Raw genomic sequence first — 20754 nt, forward strand, 5'->3', positions numbered from 1 at the left:
CATTTAAGAAGTTTTTTTTCTTTTCTCTGTAATTTTGGATTATAAAGAATATATTAAAAGGAATACAAAGAGGTCTGTAACAATAGAAGGAAAGGAAGTAACACTGCCACTTGGAGACTGGAGGCTGGAAATATTGTTTTTTTTCCTTTCCCTTTGATCATTTGTTTTACACTTCAAGGTCTCTCAGCTTGTTTACTGTGAGTGATAGTGGGAAGAGCACAGGTTGTTTATACAGGTGCTCTCCGGGAGCTCTTTCAATAGCTGGAGTGGAGAGAGGAGAGACCTTGACTTTGAAAGATTATAAATGAACTCGCTTCAAATCTAACAAAAAGCTTCGAATGTTATAGTGGCAGTGTTTACAAATTGGAAAATGGCGCAACAAGAAAAAGAAACCTTAACATTGCAAATGATTATGTTTGGAATTCAAAAGATCTTAGCAGTAACAGAAAAAATTTGAGTAGAGATCGGAGAATATAGAATGCAGCACAATAAAATTTGATGGAAAAATTGAGGATGTTTATCAAATGGAAAAAGTGGAGGAAAGAGTTCTAAAAATTGAAGGAAAAAATAATCAAAGAAACAAGAAAACTGTTGATATTGATAGTAAACTGAGCCTGGCTCAGTGAAAAGAGTGGAATGAAAAGAGTGGAATATGGAAAGGGGAGATAGATGAACTGGAACTCTATCCCAGACTTCAAAGTATAGAAGAAGAAAAGAGAGAAAAATTGATGGAAGTAAGGAGATAAACTTTATCAGAAGCACGAGTGATAACTAAAGATAAGCTGATTGAAGAAGCTGATTGTTCTACGGGGCATAATGGGAATTGGAATATTATATATCTGTATTTTTCAGCCTCAGCAACTTTAACAACTTCAGCTCCCAAAGTTCCCTGTCCAGTTGTTGTGGGAGTTGAAATCCACACATTTTAAAGTTGCTGAGGCTGAGAAATGTTGTTTTATAGCAACATCTGAAGAGCTATAGATATCCTCCCACAACCAGCACACTCTTATCTGCTCCAAAGGGCCATTTCCTACTTAGATCTATAGTAACCACAGCACAAAAACATGCTGTCAGGCCTACAGTCATATTCCTTTCTGGATCTTTGGCCTGCCACACACTCTATTATTTTACTATGCTGTTTCATTAATGGGGAATTGGGAGGGGTGAATAGTAAGGAGTAGAATGTGTTGTTGTCAAAATAAAATTCCTTTCTAGAAGCCAAGGTCATTTTTTGTTCTCTACACCTCTGAGCCTGACTGGAACTGGATGGGTGGAACTGCCAGTGTGGCAGTGGAAGATTGGACCATGTGATGGACATGTGGGTGTGGGGGGCAAGATCATGAACTTTCAACTGGGTGGGAAAACCCGGGAAGCTTTCAGATTCGGGTTTTCACAGATGTACCAACATGACTCTCTTAATAAATTGGAACTTTGAGGAATACTTTGCCTTAGACTCTGATTTAATTTTGGATGTTATTTGGAATGCTGACACATGCTATGAAAATCCCATCTTCCCTCTCCCTAATTCCTGGTATTCTTTTATTTCATTGATGCTCCATGAATGAGGCATTTTAAGTCGCTTTTAGCTAAAATAGTGTCCTCCCCACCCACCCCTTAGCCTTACACTACTGGAAAATAGCTTCAACATATAAAAAAGGTTTCGACGTAAAAAAATCTGCTTGACTTTTCTTAGATGGAAGGCATCTGCAAAGATAATAGAGGTAGGATAAGATTGGCAGTGGGGACAGCAAATAGATCTTTGGCAACACAAGGGATGGCTGCATAACTCAGCAGTGGAGAAAGGCCATGAACACCTGTGATATAACGGTAATGATTCCAGAATAAACATGCATTGGATTGTGTTTTCTAAAATTGCATAAAATCTTGCTTTATTGGTAAAAGCATCATTGGCACAATGGATGTTTGTTTTTATGCTGTCTTCAACTCAAGAGCATTTCCTACTCTTCAAAGCATATCATGCAAGTAGCAATTCAAGCATGTTGCCATAGCAGCAAAGCTCTTTTCTTTTCCAGTCTGATCAAGTTTGAGTATAAAATCACCTGATACTATTACAGCACCTACTAACCACCTAAATTACAAGGACAGGAACAGTAACTGTTCTACACACAAAAAAAGCATCTCATTGTACATTTTAGCAATTTGCTTTTTTTGATATGGGGAATAGTAAATGTATGGTTTTCTACTTAGAGGAATGAAGGTTGGCACTTAGAATGTTGGAATCAAAAAAAAATCCTAGGATCTGGTTAGGGAACCACTGCATGAATAGCAATGTTTTCAGGATTCTCCTGCCTTGTCATCAGTGTTTGTGGGGTTGTACCACAAGCTCTGTCCATTGGGCCATGCATGAATGTTGGGGGTGGGTTTGCATCATGAAGATGCTTTTGCCAGCCTCAGCTTCCGTGACACTTACCCCTGCGCAGCCTGCTCTTCATGAATAATATTGAGCCACATGTTAAATGACCTTTACTTTTCTTTGAAATGACGACCCTTTCACTGGAATCCATACTTTTAGAAGTTTTGTTTTAGTATATATTGCAATAATTGTAGAATTCTGTTTCTTTCTAGCTGATTTATCTCTTCTGTACATGCTGAGTTGGTTCACATGACATACTAAGCAAAATCAAACAAAACATATTTGTACTTGTGAGTTTATGATTTAGCATACTGAATAAATCCAGTTATTTGGGATTTATTCAATAAATAAATGACTGAAATATGAAATATTTGAAATAGTTGTAATTCTAGTGACATCATGTTGAAGGAGAGACTTCCTACGCAAGCTGGTTGTGTATATTCTCGCATACTGATATCATGGAAGCTTCGTCCATTTAATGCTGGAGGCTCTACTACAGTATCTGGTCTGTCATTGTGCCCATAGATTGCTTTGGTACCCACTAAGCTTCCTAATATTTAAATAAAAATAAATATCTCTTTAATTTTTTTTTTAAGTGGAGAGGTGGGCCTGTTCTGAGGCAAAACATCATCCTCTAGCATCACCTACTTTTCAAAAAATACGTCTGGATCCCAAAATGACATTCTAAACCAGCTGGGTGACTTCACCTCAGTAAAGTACTTGGTTTATAATCTAAGTATGCCAATGTGCCTTGAATCAGTACAAAGACGAGCAAAGTGGTAGCAACAGGAATTATACAGGTGCTTTGTAATGATAAATATTTTCCAATAAAATTATTTTGCAAATAAGTCTACTACACCAGGCTCCCAATTTTCCAAATATGCCCACCAGGCAAAAATAATGGAATCTCTTCTGAAGGGGCCAGTGAACAGTGATATTGTGCCTTGTATAGATAAACTACTGTTAAAACTAGTCAAGTCAAATCTTTATTACAGTCATTGACCAGTATAACGGATGTTAAAGTATTTATCAGAATTGTTTTGCTGACCCTATGCCAGGGGTGTCCAAACTTGGGAACTTTTAAGACTTGTGGACTTCAACTCCCAGAATTCCCCAGCCAGCCATGCTGGCTGGGGAATTCTGGGAGTTGAAGTCCACAAGTCTTAAAGTTCCCAAGTTTGGACACCCCTGCCCTATGCTAACCTTAATTACACAACAACCATTCATCTAACAGAGAAGCACAGTGAAGCACACACCAAGTTTAAGTCCAGCAAGTTGTGTTTAGAGAAGTAGAAAAAGAAGCATTTTATCTATGCTCGGTTGGGTTAATAAATCCAGAGATTGGGTTTTACAGCATTCTGAGCCAAATCAAGCCAGGCTGTTGGTTGTTGCTCAGAAGCAAGAAAGAATTGCAATTCAGAGATCAGAAAGAATCCAGTCTCAAGAGATCACTTCCCTCCCAAACCTGTTTCTGATCCCCAGAATCCAACCCCAAGAGGCAAGGCAAGTGATAAGCTGGGTGCTTTACAAGGGCAATTGCACACAGCTGCAACTGTCTTTGAGTTACAAATGGATGTACAATAGCCACCGGCGAGCGCGCAGGGGAGGCGCTGCGACGTGGGATCGTCCACACTCTTTCGCTGTGAGGTGGTGACGACCTTTCAGTGTAGTCAAGGCTAAGCATGCCGTGTTTTTGCAGTGGGCCGGTAACCACTGAGAGGAACTTCACACTCCGGGCTAAGCGCGCTGGTTAGAGATGGTTGTGTAAAACTGCCCACGAGCAAAAATTGTGGCTGGGAACGCATCCCATAAGCGGTGGGGAGGGGGAAACAACCACTGCCTGAAGAAAGTCCACGGCATTCTCGAGCATAGCGCCTCTTCCATTAGTAGTGGAAAGAGAGCACAACCCAAAAAGTCTGCCCAGCCTCACCTTCGTGTCTTTCTCTCTGACTGAGGGGGGATTATTTTGTATACGTCGCGGGAGGGAGGGGGGGAGGGATGGCATGCTGACGCTCCGCAGCCAAGCCCCGCCCACGATCCCGCCCTGCCTTTTGTAAAGCCCTTCGCTCCCGCGGGTTTCGCCGGCTGTCTCCTTCGCTGCGAATCTCGGCGAGGGCGCGCGTGGACCCATTTATCCGGGGAGCCTCGCGTTGGTCCTTTGGGAGGACCTCGCGGGGCGCGCCGAGGAGGGAAGCGGCTGAGGAGGCTGCGGGAGCGCCAAATCGTTCACGTGGAGTCCGTCGAGGAGGCTGCTGCTGCTGCAGTCCGATAGACTCGCTCTTTCCCCCCCCCCTCCCCGAGTCCCCGGCGCCCCCTCCCCTCGACCATCGGCAACCGGCGCTTGCTCCCGAGCGAAGCAAGTCTGGCTTTGGGAGGACCTGCCCTGTGTGTCCCACACACATATGCGGGCGAGGGCTCGGGTCTCACAGCCGTAGCCACGGCGGGCATGAAATGTGCGCTCCTCGGGCTGGCCAAATCGCCGAGCAAGAAATGCTCCGGTGAATGGCCGAGGAACGATCGGGAGGAAGACGAACCTGTCTCAGGTGTCCGGAGCCCCAGCCGCTGCTTCCACAGTATGCTACGGAAGGTAAGTCTTTCCCCCCCATCCCTGCCCTTAAGCGCCTGGAGAGGCGCCGATAGCCGGGCGGATTCCCCCCGGACCGCGTTATCCCATCGCGTCCCCAACCCCCTCTTACATCCACATTTGGTGGAGGGGGCTGTTCTTCCACCCCGTCCTTCTCAACCAGGCAAAGAAGCAACGCGGGAAGGGGAAGCGCGTTTCTTGGACGGCGCCTTTGGAAAAAGACTATAAGCCCCCAAAGAAGGCGCGATCGCCATCCTATTCCCTTTTGAAACAGAGCCTTTTCGTCAGCCTCGTAGGATTTTGTCGGATGCATATTGGATGACTGTTTGCACAACCAGGTTGCCCCAGAACGAAAGCAAGAAGCCGCTGTTTCTCGTGGGAGCAAACAACTCTAACCAACAGCGTCATCTTCCACCTATTCCCTGGTCTTCTGCTTTCTTTTTCCACCAGGCATCAAAATTAGCATTTTCCAACTGCGGTTGGCATAACCAGGTGCTGCCTGGTCGGCTGGCTATGTTAGTGTGTTTAATTTGTGTTGACGAGAACCCCCTCCTCTCCAACTGGGTCTCCCCTTTATCACTTCTCCCCTCTGTCACTGGTCTCTGCCCTCCTGGAAATTTTGTCCTGACCGGCCTGCCCCCTTTCTAAATGGACCTCAAATAGAAAACTTCGTTTTGTTTGCTTTTTCAAAAGCTAGGAAGAGTTTGCTTTGTTTTAAGGTGTTCACTGATGGAACAGTGAAAGGCGGTGTTTCTTTTCTTTCTTAAGGGGTTCACTAATGGAATGGTGAAATTGAAAGTGGCAGGTTTTCCTTTCAAGCCTAGATATATAGAAGGATTGTAAAATGATTCCTTCTTTCCTTCTTTCTTACCCACCCACCCACCCACCAATGGGTGCATCCAAATGGGAAGGTGTTTCATATGAAAGAAACAGTGGATGCAATTTATAGAAAAGGTCTCAGTTGAAACCACATGTCTTTCAAGACTTGTCCACAGAAAAGAAAGCAGCTGGAACATTCTTTCCTAGGCATGGATGGGACTAGTAAAGAAGTAGGGAGATTCAACACAAATAGTGTGCCAGGCCATTACTGGCCAGAACTGAGGAAGAGGCTGAAATCCGATTTTTTTTTGTGGACTTCATTTCCAGTTGAAATATACAGAGGAGTCAAGCAGCTTAAGGCTGCAATGCGGAAACACCTTATATCTTGTTTAATATGGACTGATAGATATTAGAAGGCACATACCAGATCTGAGCCTCTCTCTTAGCCCGTTTGTAGTATTTACAACTTGTAAGAAATAGAATTGTCTGGGTTTAGCTGTTAGAATGCACTTTCTAGATAATTGTCCACCTAGGCCAGTGATGGCGAACCTTTTTTGCCTTGGGTGCCAAAAGCATGCCCACCCCCATAATTTAATGCCCCCCGCGCCATGCCCCCTGCACATGCACATGTGATCCCCCCTCCCCCCCCTGCTGCCCTAGACATTTAGTGGCTGCTTCACCAATCAGCCTTCTAATGACTTATTTCTGGGCAAAGATTTAATGTTGATATTGCAAACTGTTCTGATTTTTTTTTTAAAGGAATATTTGGATATAAATGTAGCTCCTTTCAGTATTTATGGGAACGCACTACTAGCAGTAACTTTCCAGAGTAGTTCCTCTCACCCTGCATGGGACTATGCTTCAGTTCAGGATAATGCAAGATTTTATTGAGGTGAACAGCACCAATTTTGTATGCCTGCTGTGATCTATGGCCTGTGTAGCTACTGTTGTGATTAAAACCCCAGCTTTAGTACATCCAATCTAAACTCTCCCTGTGTATATGAGGTATCAGTGGCTATTTAAACAGCAGGAGTCGTCTTGGGCTGTCTAGGATGGATTCATCTATGGAAAGTTTCCAATATTTCCAATAAGTGCTGTAGGGTTAACTTGTATGAGCAACTGCTGTTTAAATCCCATAACATTGTATTTATGTATTTTTTCATATGCCTTCAAAGAAAAAAGAAAGAAAGTCCAGTTGCCTTTTGAGAAAGAACCTTTGGGATTTATTCATATGCTGCACAGAAACACACACCTGAATTGTTGTACAGTTTTTCAATTGACATTTCCTGATCTCATATTTTTTCATAGGGGGATCTGCAATACAATATTACAGGTCAGGGTTCCAGTTTTTCGGCTGCTTTCTCACCTCTCATTGTAAATGTCCAACAGCTATCCAGCATTCTGTGGCTAATAAATATGGCCTGTTCTTAGTGGATTATTTGGGGATTGACTGATTGACCTCCCTCCACTCCTGATTTCTCATTTCTCAAGCCTTTTGTACTCCTGCAAACCTCAGAGTCTTGCAAAGCATATGTATACCTTTCCCCTGGTTTTGAGTGGCCCCATTTGGCCACAACTTTATTATTTCTTAGTAGCAATGTTTTATACAATTTCCTGGGTATTGCCATTTCTTTTTGGCAAAATGATTGTATTAAAATAGTTTCAGCTATTCTAAGCTGTTTGCATATAAATGAGGCAAAATATGGCTTTGCTGTAATGCTGAGGTCTTCCCTGTGGAGCTGAGACATTCAAGAAAAAGAGGCAGACGTTTTTGTTCCATGATGTTTAGATATCTTGAGATAAAAGCTGTGGTGTTTTTTTTATTCAGCTGCATATGCATTTTTAAAAAATGAAATGCATGTAATGAACATGTGAAAGACCCCAAAATTGTTTAGGTTTCCAGAATCAGTTTGAGAATCTGAATCTATTAATTTTGATGGTGGCTTATATTCTGGTTATTGCATCGATAAGATATTGAATTTTATTTTTCTTCATCTTGAAACTTGAAGAAAGCTACTCGGGATAATACCAAATCAACATGTTCTTTAAATTGTGCTTGAATCTATGTAGGGTTTTTTTTGACAGCAATTCAGAAGTTATTTGCAATTCTTTGTTTTTACTCGTCCTTTTTTCAGTGCAGCCCCACTGCGCCCTGGAAGTTTTCCATCTAAGTAATAATAAGGTCCAACACTACTTAGCTTCTCAACCCAGATAATCATAATTACACCCATAACTGAACATTGTCCCCCTGTTTTGCCTTCTCCCTGTCCTTGTTCTATTCTAGCTCTGGTTTAGAGGGCCACACAGTTTTCATATGCAACAATTTACAAAATTATCAAAAACAGCTTAAGTGAATAGGCCTTCTTGCTCAGGTTGAAGTCTTGAAAAATTCCCTACCTTAGCGTTCTGAAGCGATAATGTGCAGTATTTTTTCAAAGGAAGAAATGTGGGATGAGACTATTAATATGCTATAAAAATCGTGTAAATTAGAACTACTTTTTAGCTACAGAGTAGCACACAAAAAAGCTGATATGTTAGCATTTCGTTGAGAAAGTTGATATATAGAGAAATACTCTCAAACATTTTATAATCATAGCAATTGTATGTATGTACTCTTATTTATTACTTTAGGTTCTATATTACCATTTGTTTGAAAAAGCTGAAATCTGTAGAAGTTATTTTTCATAGGCATAGCGTCAAGCTATTGTTAAAAACAGTCTACAATAGCTAAGACATAAAGCCTAATAACATGACTCGCCTACAACATTTCAATCAATAATTATAACCAATGTCTAAATAACAATTTAATTTGCATAAAGAATTTATGCCTACACTGGCAAAGGCACATAGAAAAGAAATATTTCATTTAAATCACTTTTGAGATGCAATTCTATTTACGTACTTTTAAAGGAATATATAAATAAAGTTCACAGAAACTACTCTCAAATAAGTATATACATCAGGGCTGTCAGGCCCACGGGCCGGATGCACCACAGACTGGCCACGCCCACACCCAGTTTAGTGAAGGGGGGAAGTCGCAATATGTCATGTGACGATGCCATGATGCCATGAGTTTGATACCCCTGATATACATGGTTCCAGACTTCTAACTATAATTTATTAGAACAACTACAAATTTTGTGGCATCTTAAAGACCAATATTTATTGTAGAAGATTCTTGGGGATTGTAATAGCTTTTAATGTGTAGAATTACAGGATAAATGACTACTGTAGCTGCTGCTGATACAAATATATAGATCCTATATAGGATATGCCTAAAGTCAGTTCCTATAGATTTAAAAAAAATAAATCAAATTAAATGTCTGAATTGGTTGCCATTTTCTTCTAAACACTTCCTTACTATTTTGATGCATGACATTCTTAAGTATAAAAATATTTTTTCTGAAAGTAGGTATATATAAAATATATAACACAATATATAAGATATTGTGATTGGGTAATGAGACGTGACCTTTCTTACTTCATGCATGTGTGTGTGTGTGTATTTATCTCTATATAGATCATCCTTGACCAACAACCATAACAAAGCCTGCCCATTATGGTTGGAAGTCATGATGGCCATTAAGTGAAGTCCCCGTGCAATCACTTCACTTATGATGCCCTCATCCTTGTTCTTCCCAAAGTGATCATTAAATAAACATATGGATAATTAAGCAGAATTTGGAATGCCTAAAGGGCCCCAGGAAGGCCCTCGGAGGCCTCATGCAGGCTCTGCCCTGGGTCTCCCAAGGACTCCACCAACCCCTGAGATAATCCTTTTTGCCTCTTGGTGTCCCTGCAGACCTTGCCTCCTTTCACCTCATTGGGCCCCACATCCTCCTCCTTACTACATGTAAAATGAGCCTTGAGTTGTGAACATTCCAAAAATGATGGCTGCTTCTGGGATCGTACTATGTGACCTAGGAATGGAGCAGCTTGCTCTGCTTCTCTAACACGAGCTGCACAACTTTCTAGAGTTCATGTTTGGTTAGATCCCACAAATGATGAACATTAAAGTACATGGCCCAGGAACAGAACGCCCTACTCTCCTTCTCTAACTTGAGATGCAGAGATTTTCACAAGGTAGATGAGAAGGACAGTGTGGGTCCTGGTGTGTTGGGATGCAGGTCCAAGCCCTGCAGGTACCGTGTGGGAGATGGGGGAGATAAGAAAAGAGGAGGCCATTGCAGCATCCCTGTGGTTGGTCATAAGGAAAAATGATTGCAGGGTCCCTGCAGCATATCTTCAGACCAGGGTCTTAAGTTGCCTTTGAGGAATCCACTGTAACTTATATTTAGATATACCTTACAATATTAGCACTGGAAAGTCAAAATTATAGAAGTTTAAATGAAGGTTATTCCTGTACAGTATAAACATTTTGAAAATCATAGAGAACTATTGTGATGTGAAACCTGATATAGAAAAGTTGTCAGTTTTATGTTGGGAATCAACATGTTTCAATTTGTCCAACCACATTATTTTAAAATTTGCTTAAAAAGTAAATCTTGTTTCCTCATGAGCCATTTTGGAATCTGCATATTTGAGACCCCTTATAAATTAGAATTTATTAGTGTTTAGTTCTGTCGGCAAGTATAGAATTTTCTTTCCCCCCCCTGTTTTAGTTTCTAGGAAGTGTGGCAGGTAGTACTTGTTAGCTCCATATCAATCCTTATTTTCATGCTAAATAATTTAATTCACAAGGAAATACTTGGAATGTGGACTGTATACTGTAAATCAGTTGAAATGGTTATTTTATTAATATTTGTTATTCATTTTTTAAAAAATTAGATATTGTTTGCATAAAGGCTGCTTGGCATTATGATCAGATAATCATGTTTAATGTGTAGGCATGGGTTAAATAAATGCGGGCGAGGGTTATAATTTTAGGATTTCAGGTTAGCTAACAAGAAACCTGTTATCAAAAATGGGGAATGTCAAATGGAGAATGTCAACTACTTGTAATTGGGTTTGTTGTTGTTGAGCCAAAATGGGTTCCTTGAAATAGTCTTGAAGAACCTTTAGGATGCTGTCATTATACTGCAACTTTTATTCGTTGAATAGCCATGAATTATTTCATTACTATAATACCAGAGACAGGAAGATATTTTATTTGACTACATGACTTATTCCTCATTCTAAATAGATGCATTTCGTGGTTTTAAATGGAGAAAAACAAGGCATTTAATTTTTAATTAACAATGTTTACATAGAGTTAAAAGGAGCTGTTATGATAAGTAGTAAAATAGTAGGAAGATTGATCCCCCCCGACATAAACAAAGACTTGATTGAAACATTAGCATGGACATATTCCAACTAGGTTCTGTTTCATGGTTTTTGAAATTCAGTAGTCTTCTCTTCCCTTAATTGATACTGATGGAGTTTAAGAACATTACTCATTTTGCAGTTGTCTTCTCATGTGGGTATTCATTGTATAAATAAAATAACAGGATTAAGGGTATTTACACTAATGATCTATTAAAGCAAACTTCTAATTTCAACTGTAAATGAGAATTCAGTATGGGAATTATATCAATCAATAATCCCTTAATGGAACCCATTTATTTATTAATAAGAATTAAACAGTTAATTTAATTAAGAAAACAATGAACCAAGGTTTTAATTACTTTATATAATCTGTAATAATTAAATTACTTACTGTTTATTAAATTTTGGAACGAAGGGGATATAATACATAATACACCATCCCTGTTAGATATTAGCAAGTGTCATAATGGTTTCCACCAAGGTCTTCTGTTCCGGCGGGAACAGAGGTTCAATCTCATTGGTCGAATGGTCTCACAGCTCCCTATAAAAGGGCTGCTGTCAGACTCAACCTTCACTGGATTGTACATAGTTGTTCTGTTACAATAAAGAGCTGTTGTTGCCTTTAGCTTGAGTGTGCCTTTCCTTTACCCAATCTAACATTGGCGACGAAGGTAAAATTGGAAGGCAACTAGGCGAACCAAAAAGAGCGTAGCAATCCAGCAAGTAAATCCAGCCCAGAGCTCAGCGTGGCTTCGAGCAGCCATTTTTGAGAGGCAAACTCAAAACGCCCTCAGAACACAAAATGGCCATGCACGCCTCACCGACTCCATATGACCCAGTCACCAAACACTGGGAATTGTATATGCTGAGGTTCAACTGCTTCCTCGAAGCCAACAACCTCATGGGCCTTCCTGAAGACCGCAAGAAGAACATGTTCCTGGGTTACTGTGGACGGGAAGTATTCGAAACAGCCAACTCAAACCCGAAGATACCGGGATACTCATCTACTTGTGTTGCAGGCCCGCAGCGAGTTCTGAGCGAACCGGCTCTAGAAGCTCCAGCTGCTGCCTGTGAAAGGTTCCAGGAGCTTCCACCAGGCAAAGCTGCAGAGCCAACAGGTCCGTCCAACCTGTCCGAAGAACACCCTCCAACTGAACTGCGCAGGTTTGGCAGAGCTACCAAAAAGCCCGCCTACCTGCGTGACGTCACAAGTCGGTTGATTCCATCTAAGAGGGGAGCGGTGTTAGATATTAGTAATTGTCATAATGGTTTCCACCAAGGTCCTCTGTTCCGGCGGGAACAGCGGTTCAATCTCATTGGTTGAAGGATCTGACAACTCCCTATAAAAGGGCTGCTGTCAGACTCAACCTTCGCTGGATTGTACATAGTTGTTCTGTTACAATAAGGAGCTGTTGTTGCCTTTAACCTGAGTGTGCCTTTCCTTTACCCAATCTAACAATCCTCTTTTCCAATGCTGCACAAATGTTAATATATGCTTGACATTTATATATGAATGCAGGTAAAATTCTCAAGGGACAGATAATTTGTAAGTAACCCAATTCAACAATATTTTTTTAAAAAATTCTGAGATTCCCTGCTGTCACTAGTTGGGCTGATCAATTTAGTTGTATATACTACTACTTCTTCTTCTTCTTCTTCTTCTTCTTCTTCTTCTTCTTCTTCTTCTTCTTCTTCTTCTTCTTCTTCTTCTTCTTCTTCTTATTATTATTATTATTATTATTATTATTATTATTATTACTATTACTATTATTACTATTATTACTATTATTACTATTATTACTATTATTACTATTACTATTTCTCACTTGCTTCAGCTTATCTGCTACTTCATTGCTGAAGACTCCCAGCAACTTACAAGTACCAACATAGAATTAAAACATGGAAAAATATGACATCTCCCTGACAATAGTTTACCATCATAGTTAATTACAAAGTGACTTTTCCTAAATAATTAATATCAAGTAGTTTTAAAATTGCCCTAATATATAAAGTGTTCCATAGATAGTTATATTCATGGCATACAGGGGTGTCTGGATATGTGTGTGGGGGTGTCAAAAATTTCAATATGGTGATTGTAGCTGTGTGTCTTACAATAATAGCTGCCATTTTCACTTTTTTGACTTCCTTATGAACGTCACTCGCTGCACTCTTCCTTTTAAAAAGAAGAATGTTCTCGTATTTAAGGTACATTTTTTATACTTAAGATTGAGTGATAACAATTGCACTTGATATTTGGATTCCTATGTTTGCCAGTGTTGAAATTCCTCTTCTAGATGCAGCCCCTTTTTTTTTCAAACTTCTGCAATTACAATACAAGGTAACTGGAGTAAATATTCCCTTGGTTTACCCTAACAGCACTATTTTTATGTTCTAAGTTCAAGTTATTTATTTTTTGGCCATGTCACAGTAAGAACTTGGCTGTAGGGTTTGATAAGAAAATGTTATATTTGGCAAGAATCCGTTGCTGTAATATGTAGGAAACTAGACAAATAAATCATTTTCAGGAAAATGAAATGACAGGTTTGGCTAATGGAAAATGTATACTGATATTTTAAATTGCTATAAAAAGCAGGCTTTCCTAAGAAAAACAAAATGAATTTTTACTACACCGATATTAAAAAGCAGAGCATATAAAGCCTGATAAATATAGAAAAAAGTTTACATTCAAATAAACTTTCTATATTTTTAAAAGTAATAATTTGAGACAATAACATGTTAACAGAGTCAATAAAACACCTCAGATTAGAATGCTGTCTGAGTAATTTTGCCAGTATCTTTAATTAAGTGTACAAAAAATACTCAGGTTTTTAAGCATAACATTTAAAGCAAAATCTTTCTTAACTTTCATTGGATATTGAATGAGGGAGATATACAACAATAGATATACATGGTTGAAAAATTTGGTTTAATGATTCTTACTGAATGGGACAAATAATTCTCTTATAGATAACCTATTTTACTGTCACCTAAAGGATACTATGAAATAGCTACCTACATGGTGCCATAATGAAGGTCCTAATTTTAAAAATAACAATGATCATTTCTTTGAACGTGTTATATTCCATTTATATCTTCGCTGGGTCACTCATTGCATATATGAATGGGTACTCCAATTTGTTTTCCATACATTTTCTTTCAAAAAATGTTCCTTTTATTGCTTTACTGACTATATTTTTAGGCTACTTGGAGGCCTAGGTGCTGCATTCCGATATGAATTCTTATGTAGGTCACTGCTAGAGTAGCATTCAAGCAGGAAAGTTACCGGGAGTTTATTTATTTGATTTTTATCGCACCTTCATTATTTTTGTATGTAACTCAAGATGGCAAACATATCTAATACTCCTTCCTCTTCCTATTTCCCGCATAAAAACCCTGTGAGGTTGGTTGGTCTGAGGAAGAGTGATTGACCCAAGGCCTATAAACAGTATGAAACTTATTAACAGAGATAAGCAAGGAATTGGTGTGTGTGTGTCAAAAATATCACAATAGCAGTTGCAACTTTACAACTTTACAAACCATTTCCCCATGCAATACAGAATGCAATTATGTGCATTGTGTACATAATGCCCATAGAAAAGGGGTGGGACCAGTGGTGGGACCAGTGGTGGGATTCAACCGGTTCACACCACTTCAGCTGAACTGGTTGTTAAATTGCTGGCTGGCCCCTCTCCTCCCCCACCCCTTCCAGGAGTCCCCACATGCCCCGTTTTGGCTCCCAGGTAAATGCAGGGAGTCTTACTAAGCCCAAATTGGGGCACGGGAGGGTTTGGAGTGCTTCCCCCCACTGCTTGTTTTTGGTCCCAGGAGGCTGCAGAGAGGCCTACTAGGCCCAAAATGGGGCATGGGAGGGTTTGGTGCTCCCCTTGCCCTGTTTTTGATCCCAGGAGGCTGTACTAGGCCCAAAATGGGGCATGGGTAGGTGCAGGAGGCTGAGTGCTGCCTGTCACACCCCCTGACCACGCCACCATGGCCATACCCATCCAGCCAGTGATTAGGGCAGAGAACTGGTTGTTAAATTATTTGAATGTCACCACTGGGGACATTGATTTCATGGGCACAGCCATTATTTTGACATTTTAAAATCCCCCTGAGATACTACTGAGATAAAGATTGAATTCCTTGATGTGATCAGATTGTACAGTACAGTTGATTAGACAGATGTTTATCAAGGGCATCTTGAGAGAACCAAGACCAAGAGTTCTGATTCCCTCTTGGTACTGGTTGGCAGAAAATAATTTATTTCATTTTGAAGAAACTACAATACGTGTAGATGAATACAAAAGATATAATTTGAACATGTGCATGTTTAAAAATGGAAAGTTGGGCTGAGAACCTAACATGCAGGGCAGTAATCAGGCTTTGCAATGTCAGTGCTATTGTTTTGGGTTTTTTTTTTTAATGTGATTTCTTCTATTTTAATGCGGTTGACCTTTTAGTTCACTTATAGATAAATATATGTGGAATGTTGCAGAGTACATTTTGTGGTGTGCTTATGAATAGCTAATGTGCTTTAGAAAACTACTATCACCATTGTCTCATGAATAAAAGAGCTGCCACGATCTGGAATAACAGGAACTGAGATTGAACCCCATAAAAATATTGAAACAATACTTCTCCTTTATCTTGGTATAATAAGGGTAGAACAGCGCCTTATAGTTACACAAAAATCTAGTTAACTAACAATCAATCATAAATTTGCAATAGGTAAGAGTTAACAGAATTCAAGTGGTGCTGGACTTGTAAAGCTTGTGGGAACATACAATACAATACAATACAATACAATACAATACAATACAATACAATACAATAGTAGAGTTGGAAGGGACCTCGGAGGTCTTCTAGTCCAACCCCCTGCCTAGGCAGGAAACCCTATACCGTTTCAGACAGATGGCTATCCAACATCTTCTTAAAGACTTCTGGTGTTGGGGCATTCACAACTTCTGGAGGCAAGCTGTTCCACTGATTAATTGTTCTAACTGTCAGGAAGTTTCTCCTTAGTTCTAAGTTGCTTCTCTCCTTGATTAGTTTCCACCCATTGCTTCTTATTCTACCCTCAGGTGCCTTGGAGAATAGTTTGACATAATGATTCCAGGCTGTTTCCTTTCTTGATTCCGCACCCAGGTTCTGCCTCTCCTCCTTTAGTTGCTAGCCTATAATTTTTATTTTTCATTGTGAAAAAAATACAGTAAAATGTAAAAACTATAATAATAATATCTTACGTTTTGAAAGTAACCTTTCAAAAATAAACACTTGATTTCAACAGTAAAAAACTCTTTGAAATGTTTATTACTATGATATACTAGTATTATTTCTGAATACTTTTTTCACTACTTCTTCATGTATTGGTTTTAAATTACATTTTGACAAACCACCATGCAAGCAAGATTAAATAGTAGAGAATTCAATCACATTTTTCATAAATATTCACCTAGTTTTCCTTATTCTGACTAATATAAAATAAAATTGCACGTCAAACTGAGGTAATTTCTATGTTTCTATGTAATCATAGAACAACTTCGGTATGATGTAGTGCAGCAGTCCACAGCAATGAGAAGCTCTGTTTTTCACAATTATTCCCACAGAGAAATCTTATTGCTTCATAAATACATTTGGTAGCCTAAGGCTGAAAATTGATATTTTGTATTAGACAGTGCTAATCTGGAAACTCAGCGAGCACATGGACTCCACTGCTGAAAAGGAAATTCAGCTTGTTTTCTGCAGATAAATTGCTTGAGTTTGAAATGCAGCATTACTAATTATCCCAGCTGAGAATGTAGCTTAAAATATGATATTTTATTAGAATAAAAATGATGTGCCACAGGGCCCATGTTTATAATTTGACATATATGGATTAAATCATTACTTTTCTCCATGTATGTCAAATTATAAACATAGTCCCTATGGCACATCATCTTTATTCTAATAAAATGTCATATTTTAGGTTACCTTCTCATACTCTCTCCCCCCTCCAGTAAATATAAACATTATGCTGTCTAATAGTAAAAGTTAGATTTGATTTTATAAATATGCTAATAAGATTTGAAAATAAGCAGCAGTTGATTTTTTCTTACACTAATGTTATGCAATTTTGTGCCACTAGAGTTTTACACATAATGGAAAGTTTTCTACCTATCATCCCCTACAGCAGTGGGTCTCAACCTTCCTAATGCCGAGACCATTTAGTACAGTTCCTCATGTTGTGGTGACCCCCAACCATAAAATTATTTTATGTTTTCCGTATTTTTTTGAAAATATGTGTTTTCCAATGGTTTTAGGCAACCCCTGTGAAACGGTCGTTCGACCCCCAAAGGGGTCCCGACCCACAGGTTGAGAACCACTGCCCTACAGGTTTTACAGTCTGCCAAATTCTGCTCTATCCTCTGGAACAGATTTGGACTGCCTTCCATTCTATATCATACCCTTGTGGTAGACGGTGATGTGGTGAAATTGATGTCCGCTTTTGTTTTAATCTATAATCTTTAGAGTCACAGTCTTGATACAAATCTCAAATAATCTAAAAAAAAAAAGTAAACTACAATTGAACAAAGTTTACATTTGATTATGAAAATTATAGAACTACAGTTACACTGAGAAGTCAAAAAGGAATAGACATTCTAAAATAAGGGGTTGGAAACTACAATATTTATTTATTAATAGTAATTTCTATAAATATTATAATTATATTTGTATAATATAAATATTGTAAAAACAAAAACTAATATAAAATGAAAAAGTAAAATGAAAATGAAAATGAAAAGATAGAAGGTGCAGAAAAAAAGAAATAGAAAGAAAAATAAGAATAGAGTGTTCGAGTTACGGCTACAATTGAGCTCAAAATTTCTATTGCAGAGCAAGACAGTTTAAAAGTTAATTTTGCCCCATTTTATGACATTTATTGCCACAGTTGTTAAGTGAATCACTGCAGTTCTTAAGTTAGTAACAAATTTGTCAAATTAATAACATGACTGTTAAGTGAATTTGGGTTCCCCATTGTCTTTGCTTGCCAGAGGGTCTGCAAAATTAATCATAAGGCCCCAATTGTCATAAATAGGAACAGTGGCTGAATTTTGATCATGTGACTATGGGCATGCTGCAGTGGTTGTGTGAAAAACGGTCATATATCACTTTTTTTAGTGCTGTTGTAACTTCAAATGGTCACTAAGCAAACTTATGTAGGTTGAGGACTACTTGTAGTAAAGAAAAAAATATATAAGGTTACTTCACATCTTCATCACAAGTATAAACAATTTAGTAACTTAGTACCATTTCTTAAAATACAAAAACAAAATGATATTTTCTTCCCATAACTTGTCTATAAACAAATCCATAAGCATCACATTTTATTCCTGATATCAGCAAAAGTCCATTAAGGGTTACCAGAGACCAGTGACGTGCGGTGAGGTTTATGGCTGGTGAGGCTGGTAACGTCATCAGGAAGGCGGGGACTAGGACCACGTGTGCAGGAGGCTGAGGCAGCCTTAGCCGCCTGCACACGTGGTCCCATTTCCCTCCTTCCTGAGTCAACATGAAGGGGACCATGGAGCGCGCTCCGTGGTCCCGCAGCTCGCACTCCACGGTCCCCTTCATGTTGACTCAGGAAGGCGGGGAATGGGACCACGTGTGCAGTAGGCTGACTCCTGCACACATGGTCCCATTCTCCACCTTCCTGAGTCAACATGAAGGGGACCGCGGAGCGCGAGCGGGTAGAGTGTGCTCTGCGGTCCCCTTCATGTTGACTCAGGAAGGCAGGGAATCGGACCACGTGTGCCTTTTCCCTTTTCCCTTTTTTTTCTTTTCATGATGAGAGCTGTGAAGCTCTGCCTCCCCTGACCGCACGTCCTTGCCAGAGACAACAACATATCTATTTTAACTTTAATCAAGTAAACCAACTTTATATTCCATCCTTTTGCTTCTAACAATCTTAATCTTTAGTCCATTCCAATAATGTTTGAACTGGATTTCTTTTCATTTTTTCTTTGTCCCTTCTCTCTAGATTCTTTAAAACTTCAACAAGTCTTTTATGTAAATCCAATATGGGAAAATTATCTAGATCATTCTTCTGGTTTGTGGTTTGTATACTCCTTTTAAAAGTCAGCTTCTTTTATGTCCAATCTAACATCTTCTTCCATATCGTTCTTATAGCCTATTATTTTTAAATGCACTTTCAACTCAGTCCAAATCTTGTCAAGTAGAACTTGTTCTTTTTCCATAGTATCTTTTAGACACAGTCTATCCATATAGGCAGACACAATAAAATTAATGCCTGAATTTTGTACAATGTCCAGAGGTTGAGGACCCCAGCTGTAATTGCAAGTCAAGTTTAAATTCTTCTCCTTCAGTCATAATTCTTAGTTACCTCTAGTTTCTTCTAGTGCAGTGATGGTGAACCTTTTTTGGCTTGTGTGGCAAAATTGGGGGAGGGGAGCGCAGGGGGGTCATGCGTGGGTGTGCCACACCCATAATGCTATGTGCATGACTCCAGCGTGCATGACCAGCGCTCCCCCCACTTTTTTGGCAAGCCATAGGTTCGCCATCACGGTTCTAGTGTCTTAAAATGTTTTAAATGTTTTTTTAAAAATTAAAAACAAAAGCATTTTCCACAGGATGTGTATTTCATTCCCAAATTTTATTTCAAATTTATCAGGACCCTTATTCCATTTGTAATTTTCTAAAATCAAAATTTTAGTCATCCTTTTGATTTTTACTCCCAAAGCATAATTTTTTAAGTTCTTAAACTTGTAGTTAAAATTTCTTTCATTAAATATTGAAGGAAACTCACCCAGCGCTATAATATTTATGGATCCGAAAGTTCACAATAGCTGAAAAGCAATTAGCAAGCAATTTCCAAAATTGATTTAAAAAAGAAATATGTGAACTTAGTATCCTTTCAAAGTCCCGGATTGTGGTTTCACAAGATTGTTATTCCCTCATCTCCCAGAGCTCTGAATCCACCGGACATTGCTGTCTTGCAGTCTCCTTCTGAGGAATAGCTGTCTAAAGCACTTGTGGGTAGTCTCAAGTCCTCTCCTTGTCAAGAGAGGAATGATCAAAGAACCGGTCTACTTGCTCCTGCTTCATTCTGCTGCAATTGTCAGCTCCACTTTTCAGAATAGTCTGTAGTCCACAGACTGTTTTTTCTTCTGGAAGCTCCAAAGTGGAAACTAATTTCAGTGGTATTCTATATAATCAGCAAGAGTTGAGTACCACCTAAAGGTCACTTTGCTTTTTAAAAAAATATATAAATTACATTCACAATATAATGTGAGTTTGAATATAGCTGCTTCACTTAAAACACTTGATACTATTGTTTTACAGTAAGTGGCTTTTCAGAATTTTTATTTTTATTTCGATAGAAAATTTTCATTTTCTTAAGAATTTTACTGTGTTGTATTTCTTGTCCCAGTGCAAATCTCCTTTATCATTATCTTCCAGAATACCATTTAACTTCTTCATAATCTATGTTACAAATTCTTGCAATATATATCCGTGTCAGTTGAAAGAACTTTTTCAAGAATACTTTAAAAAAGGTATGTCTGTAAATTGTTTGGAATGTATTTATATCCAAGCATCTTAGATTTCCCTTTCAGTGCAGATTGAGAATCCTAGATCTTCCCTAGTTAACCTTCAGGAAGCACAGCAAAAATTAGAAATGTGTTGAAAGAAATTTAATGTACATTTGTTAACTTTTGGC

General features: G+C 38.9%; 1 protein-coding gene across 2 annotated transcripts in view; it reads left to right on the plus strand.

The window, feature by feature from the left end:
• The first annotated feature begins 4477 nt into the window (after nucleotides 1-4477).
• Nucleotides 4478-20754, plus strand: part of TMCC3 (transmembrane and coiled-coil domain family 3) — a 120759-nt gene continuing 104482 nt past the window's right edge. For both annotated transcript variants that reach the window (XR_014175737.1, XM_081957706.1), the window contains exon 1: nucleotides 4478-4961. Coding sequence is in view for 1 of the 2 variants with exons in the window: in XM_081957706.1 (XP_081813832.1) it covers nucleotides 4821-4961 (141 nt within the window). In the remaining variant the exon portion in view is untranslated. The remainder of the gene's footprint in view (nucleotides 4962-20754) is intronic.

This window comes from Natrix helvetica, assembly GCF_964273705.1.
Source record: "Natrix helvetica genome assembly, chromosome: 6".
In the NCBI taxonomy this organism is placed as follows: Eukaryota; Metazoa; Chordata; class Lepidosauria; order Squamata; family Natricidae; genus Natrix; species Natrix helvetica.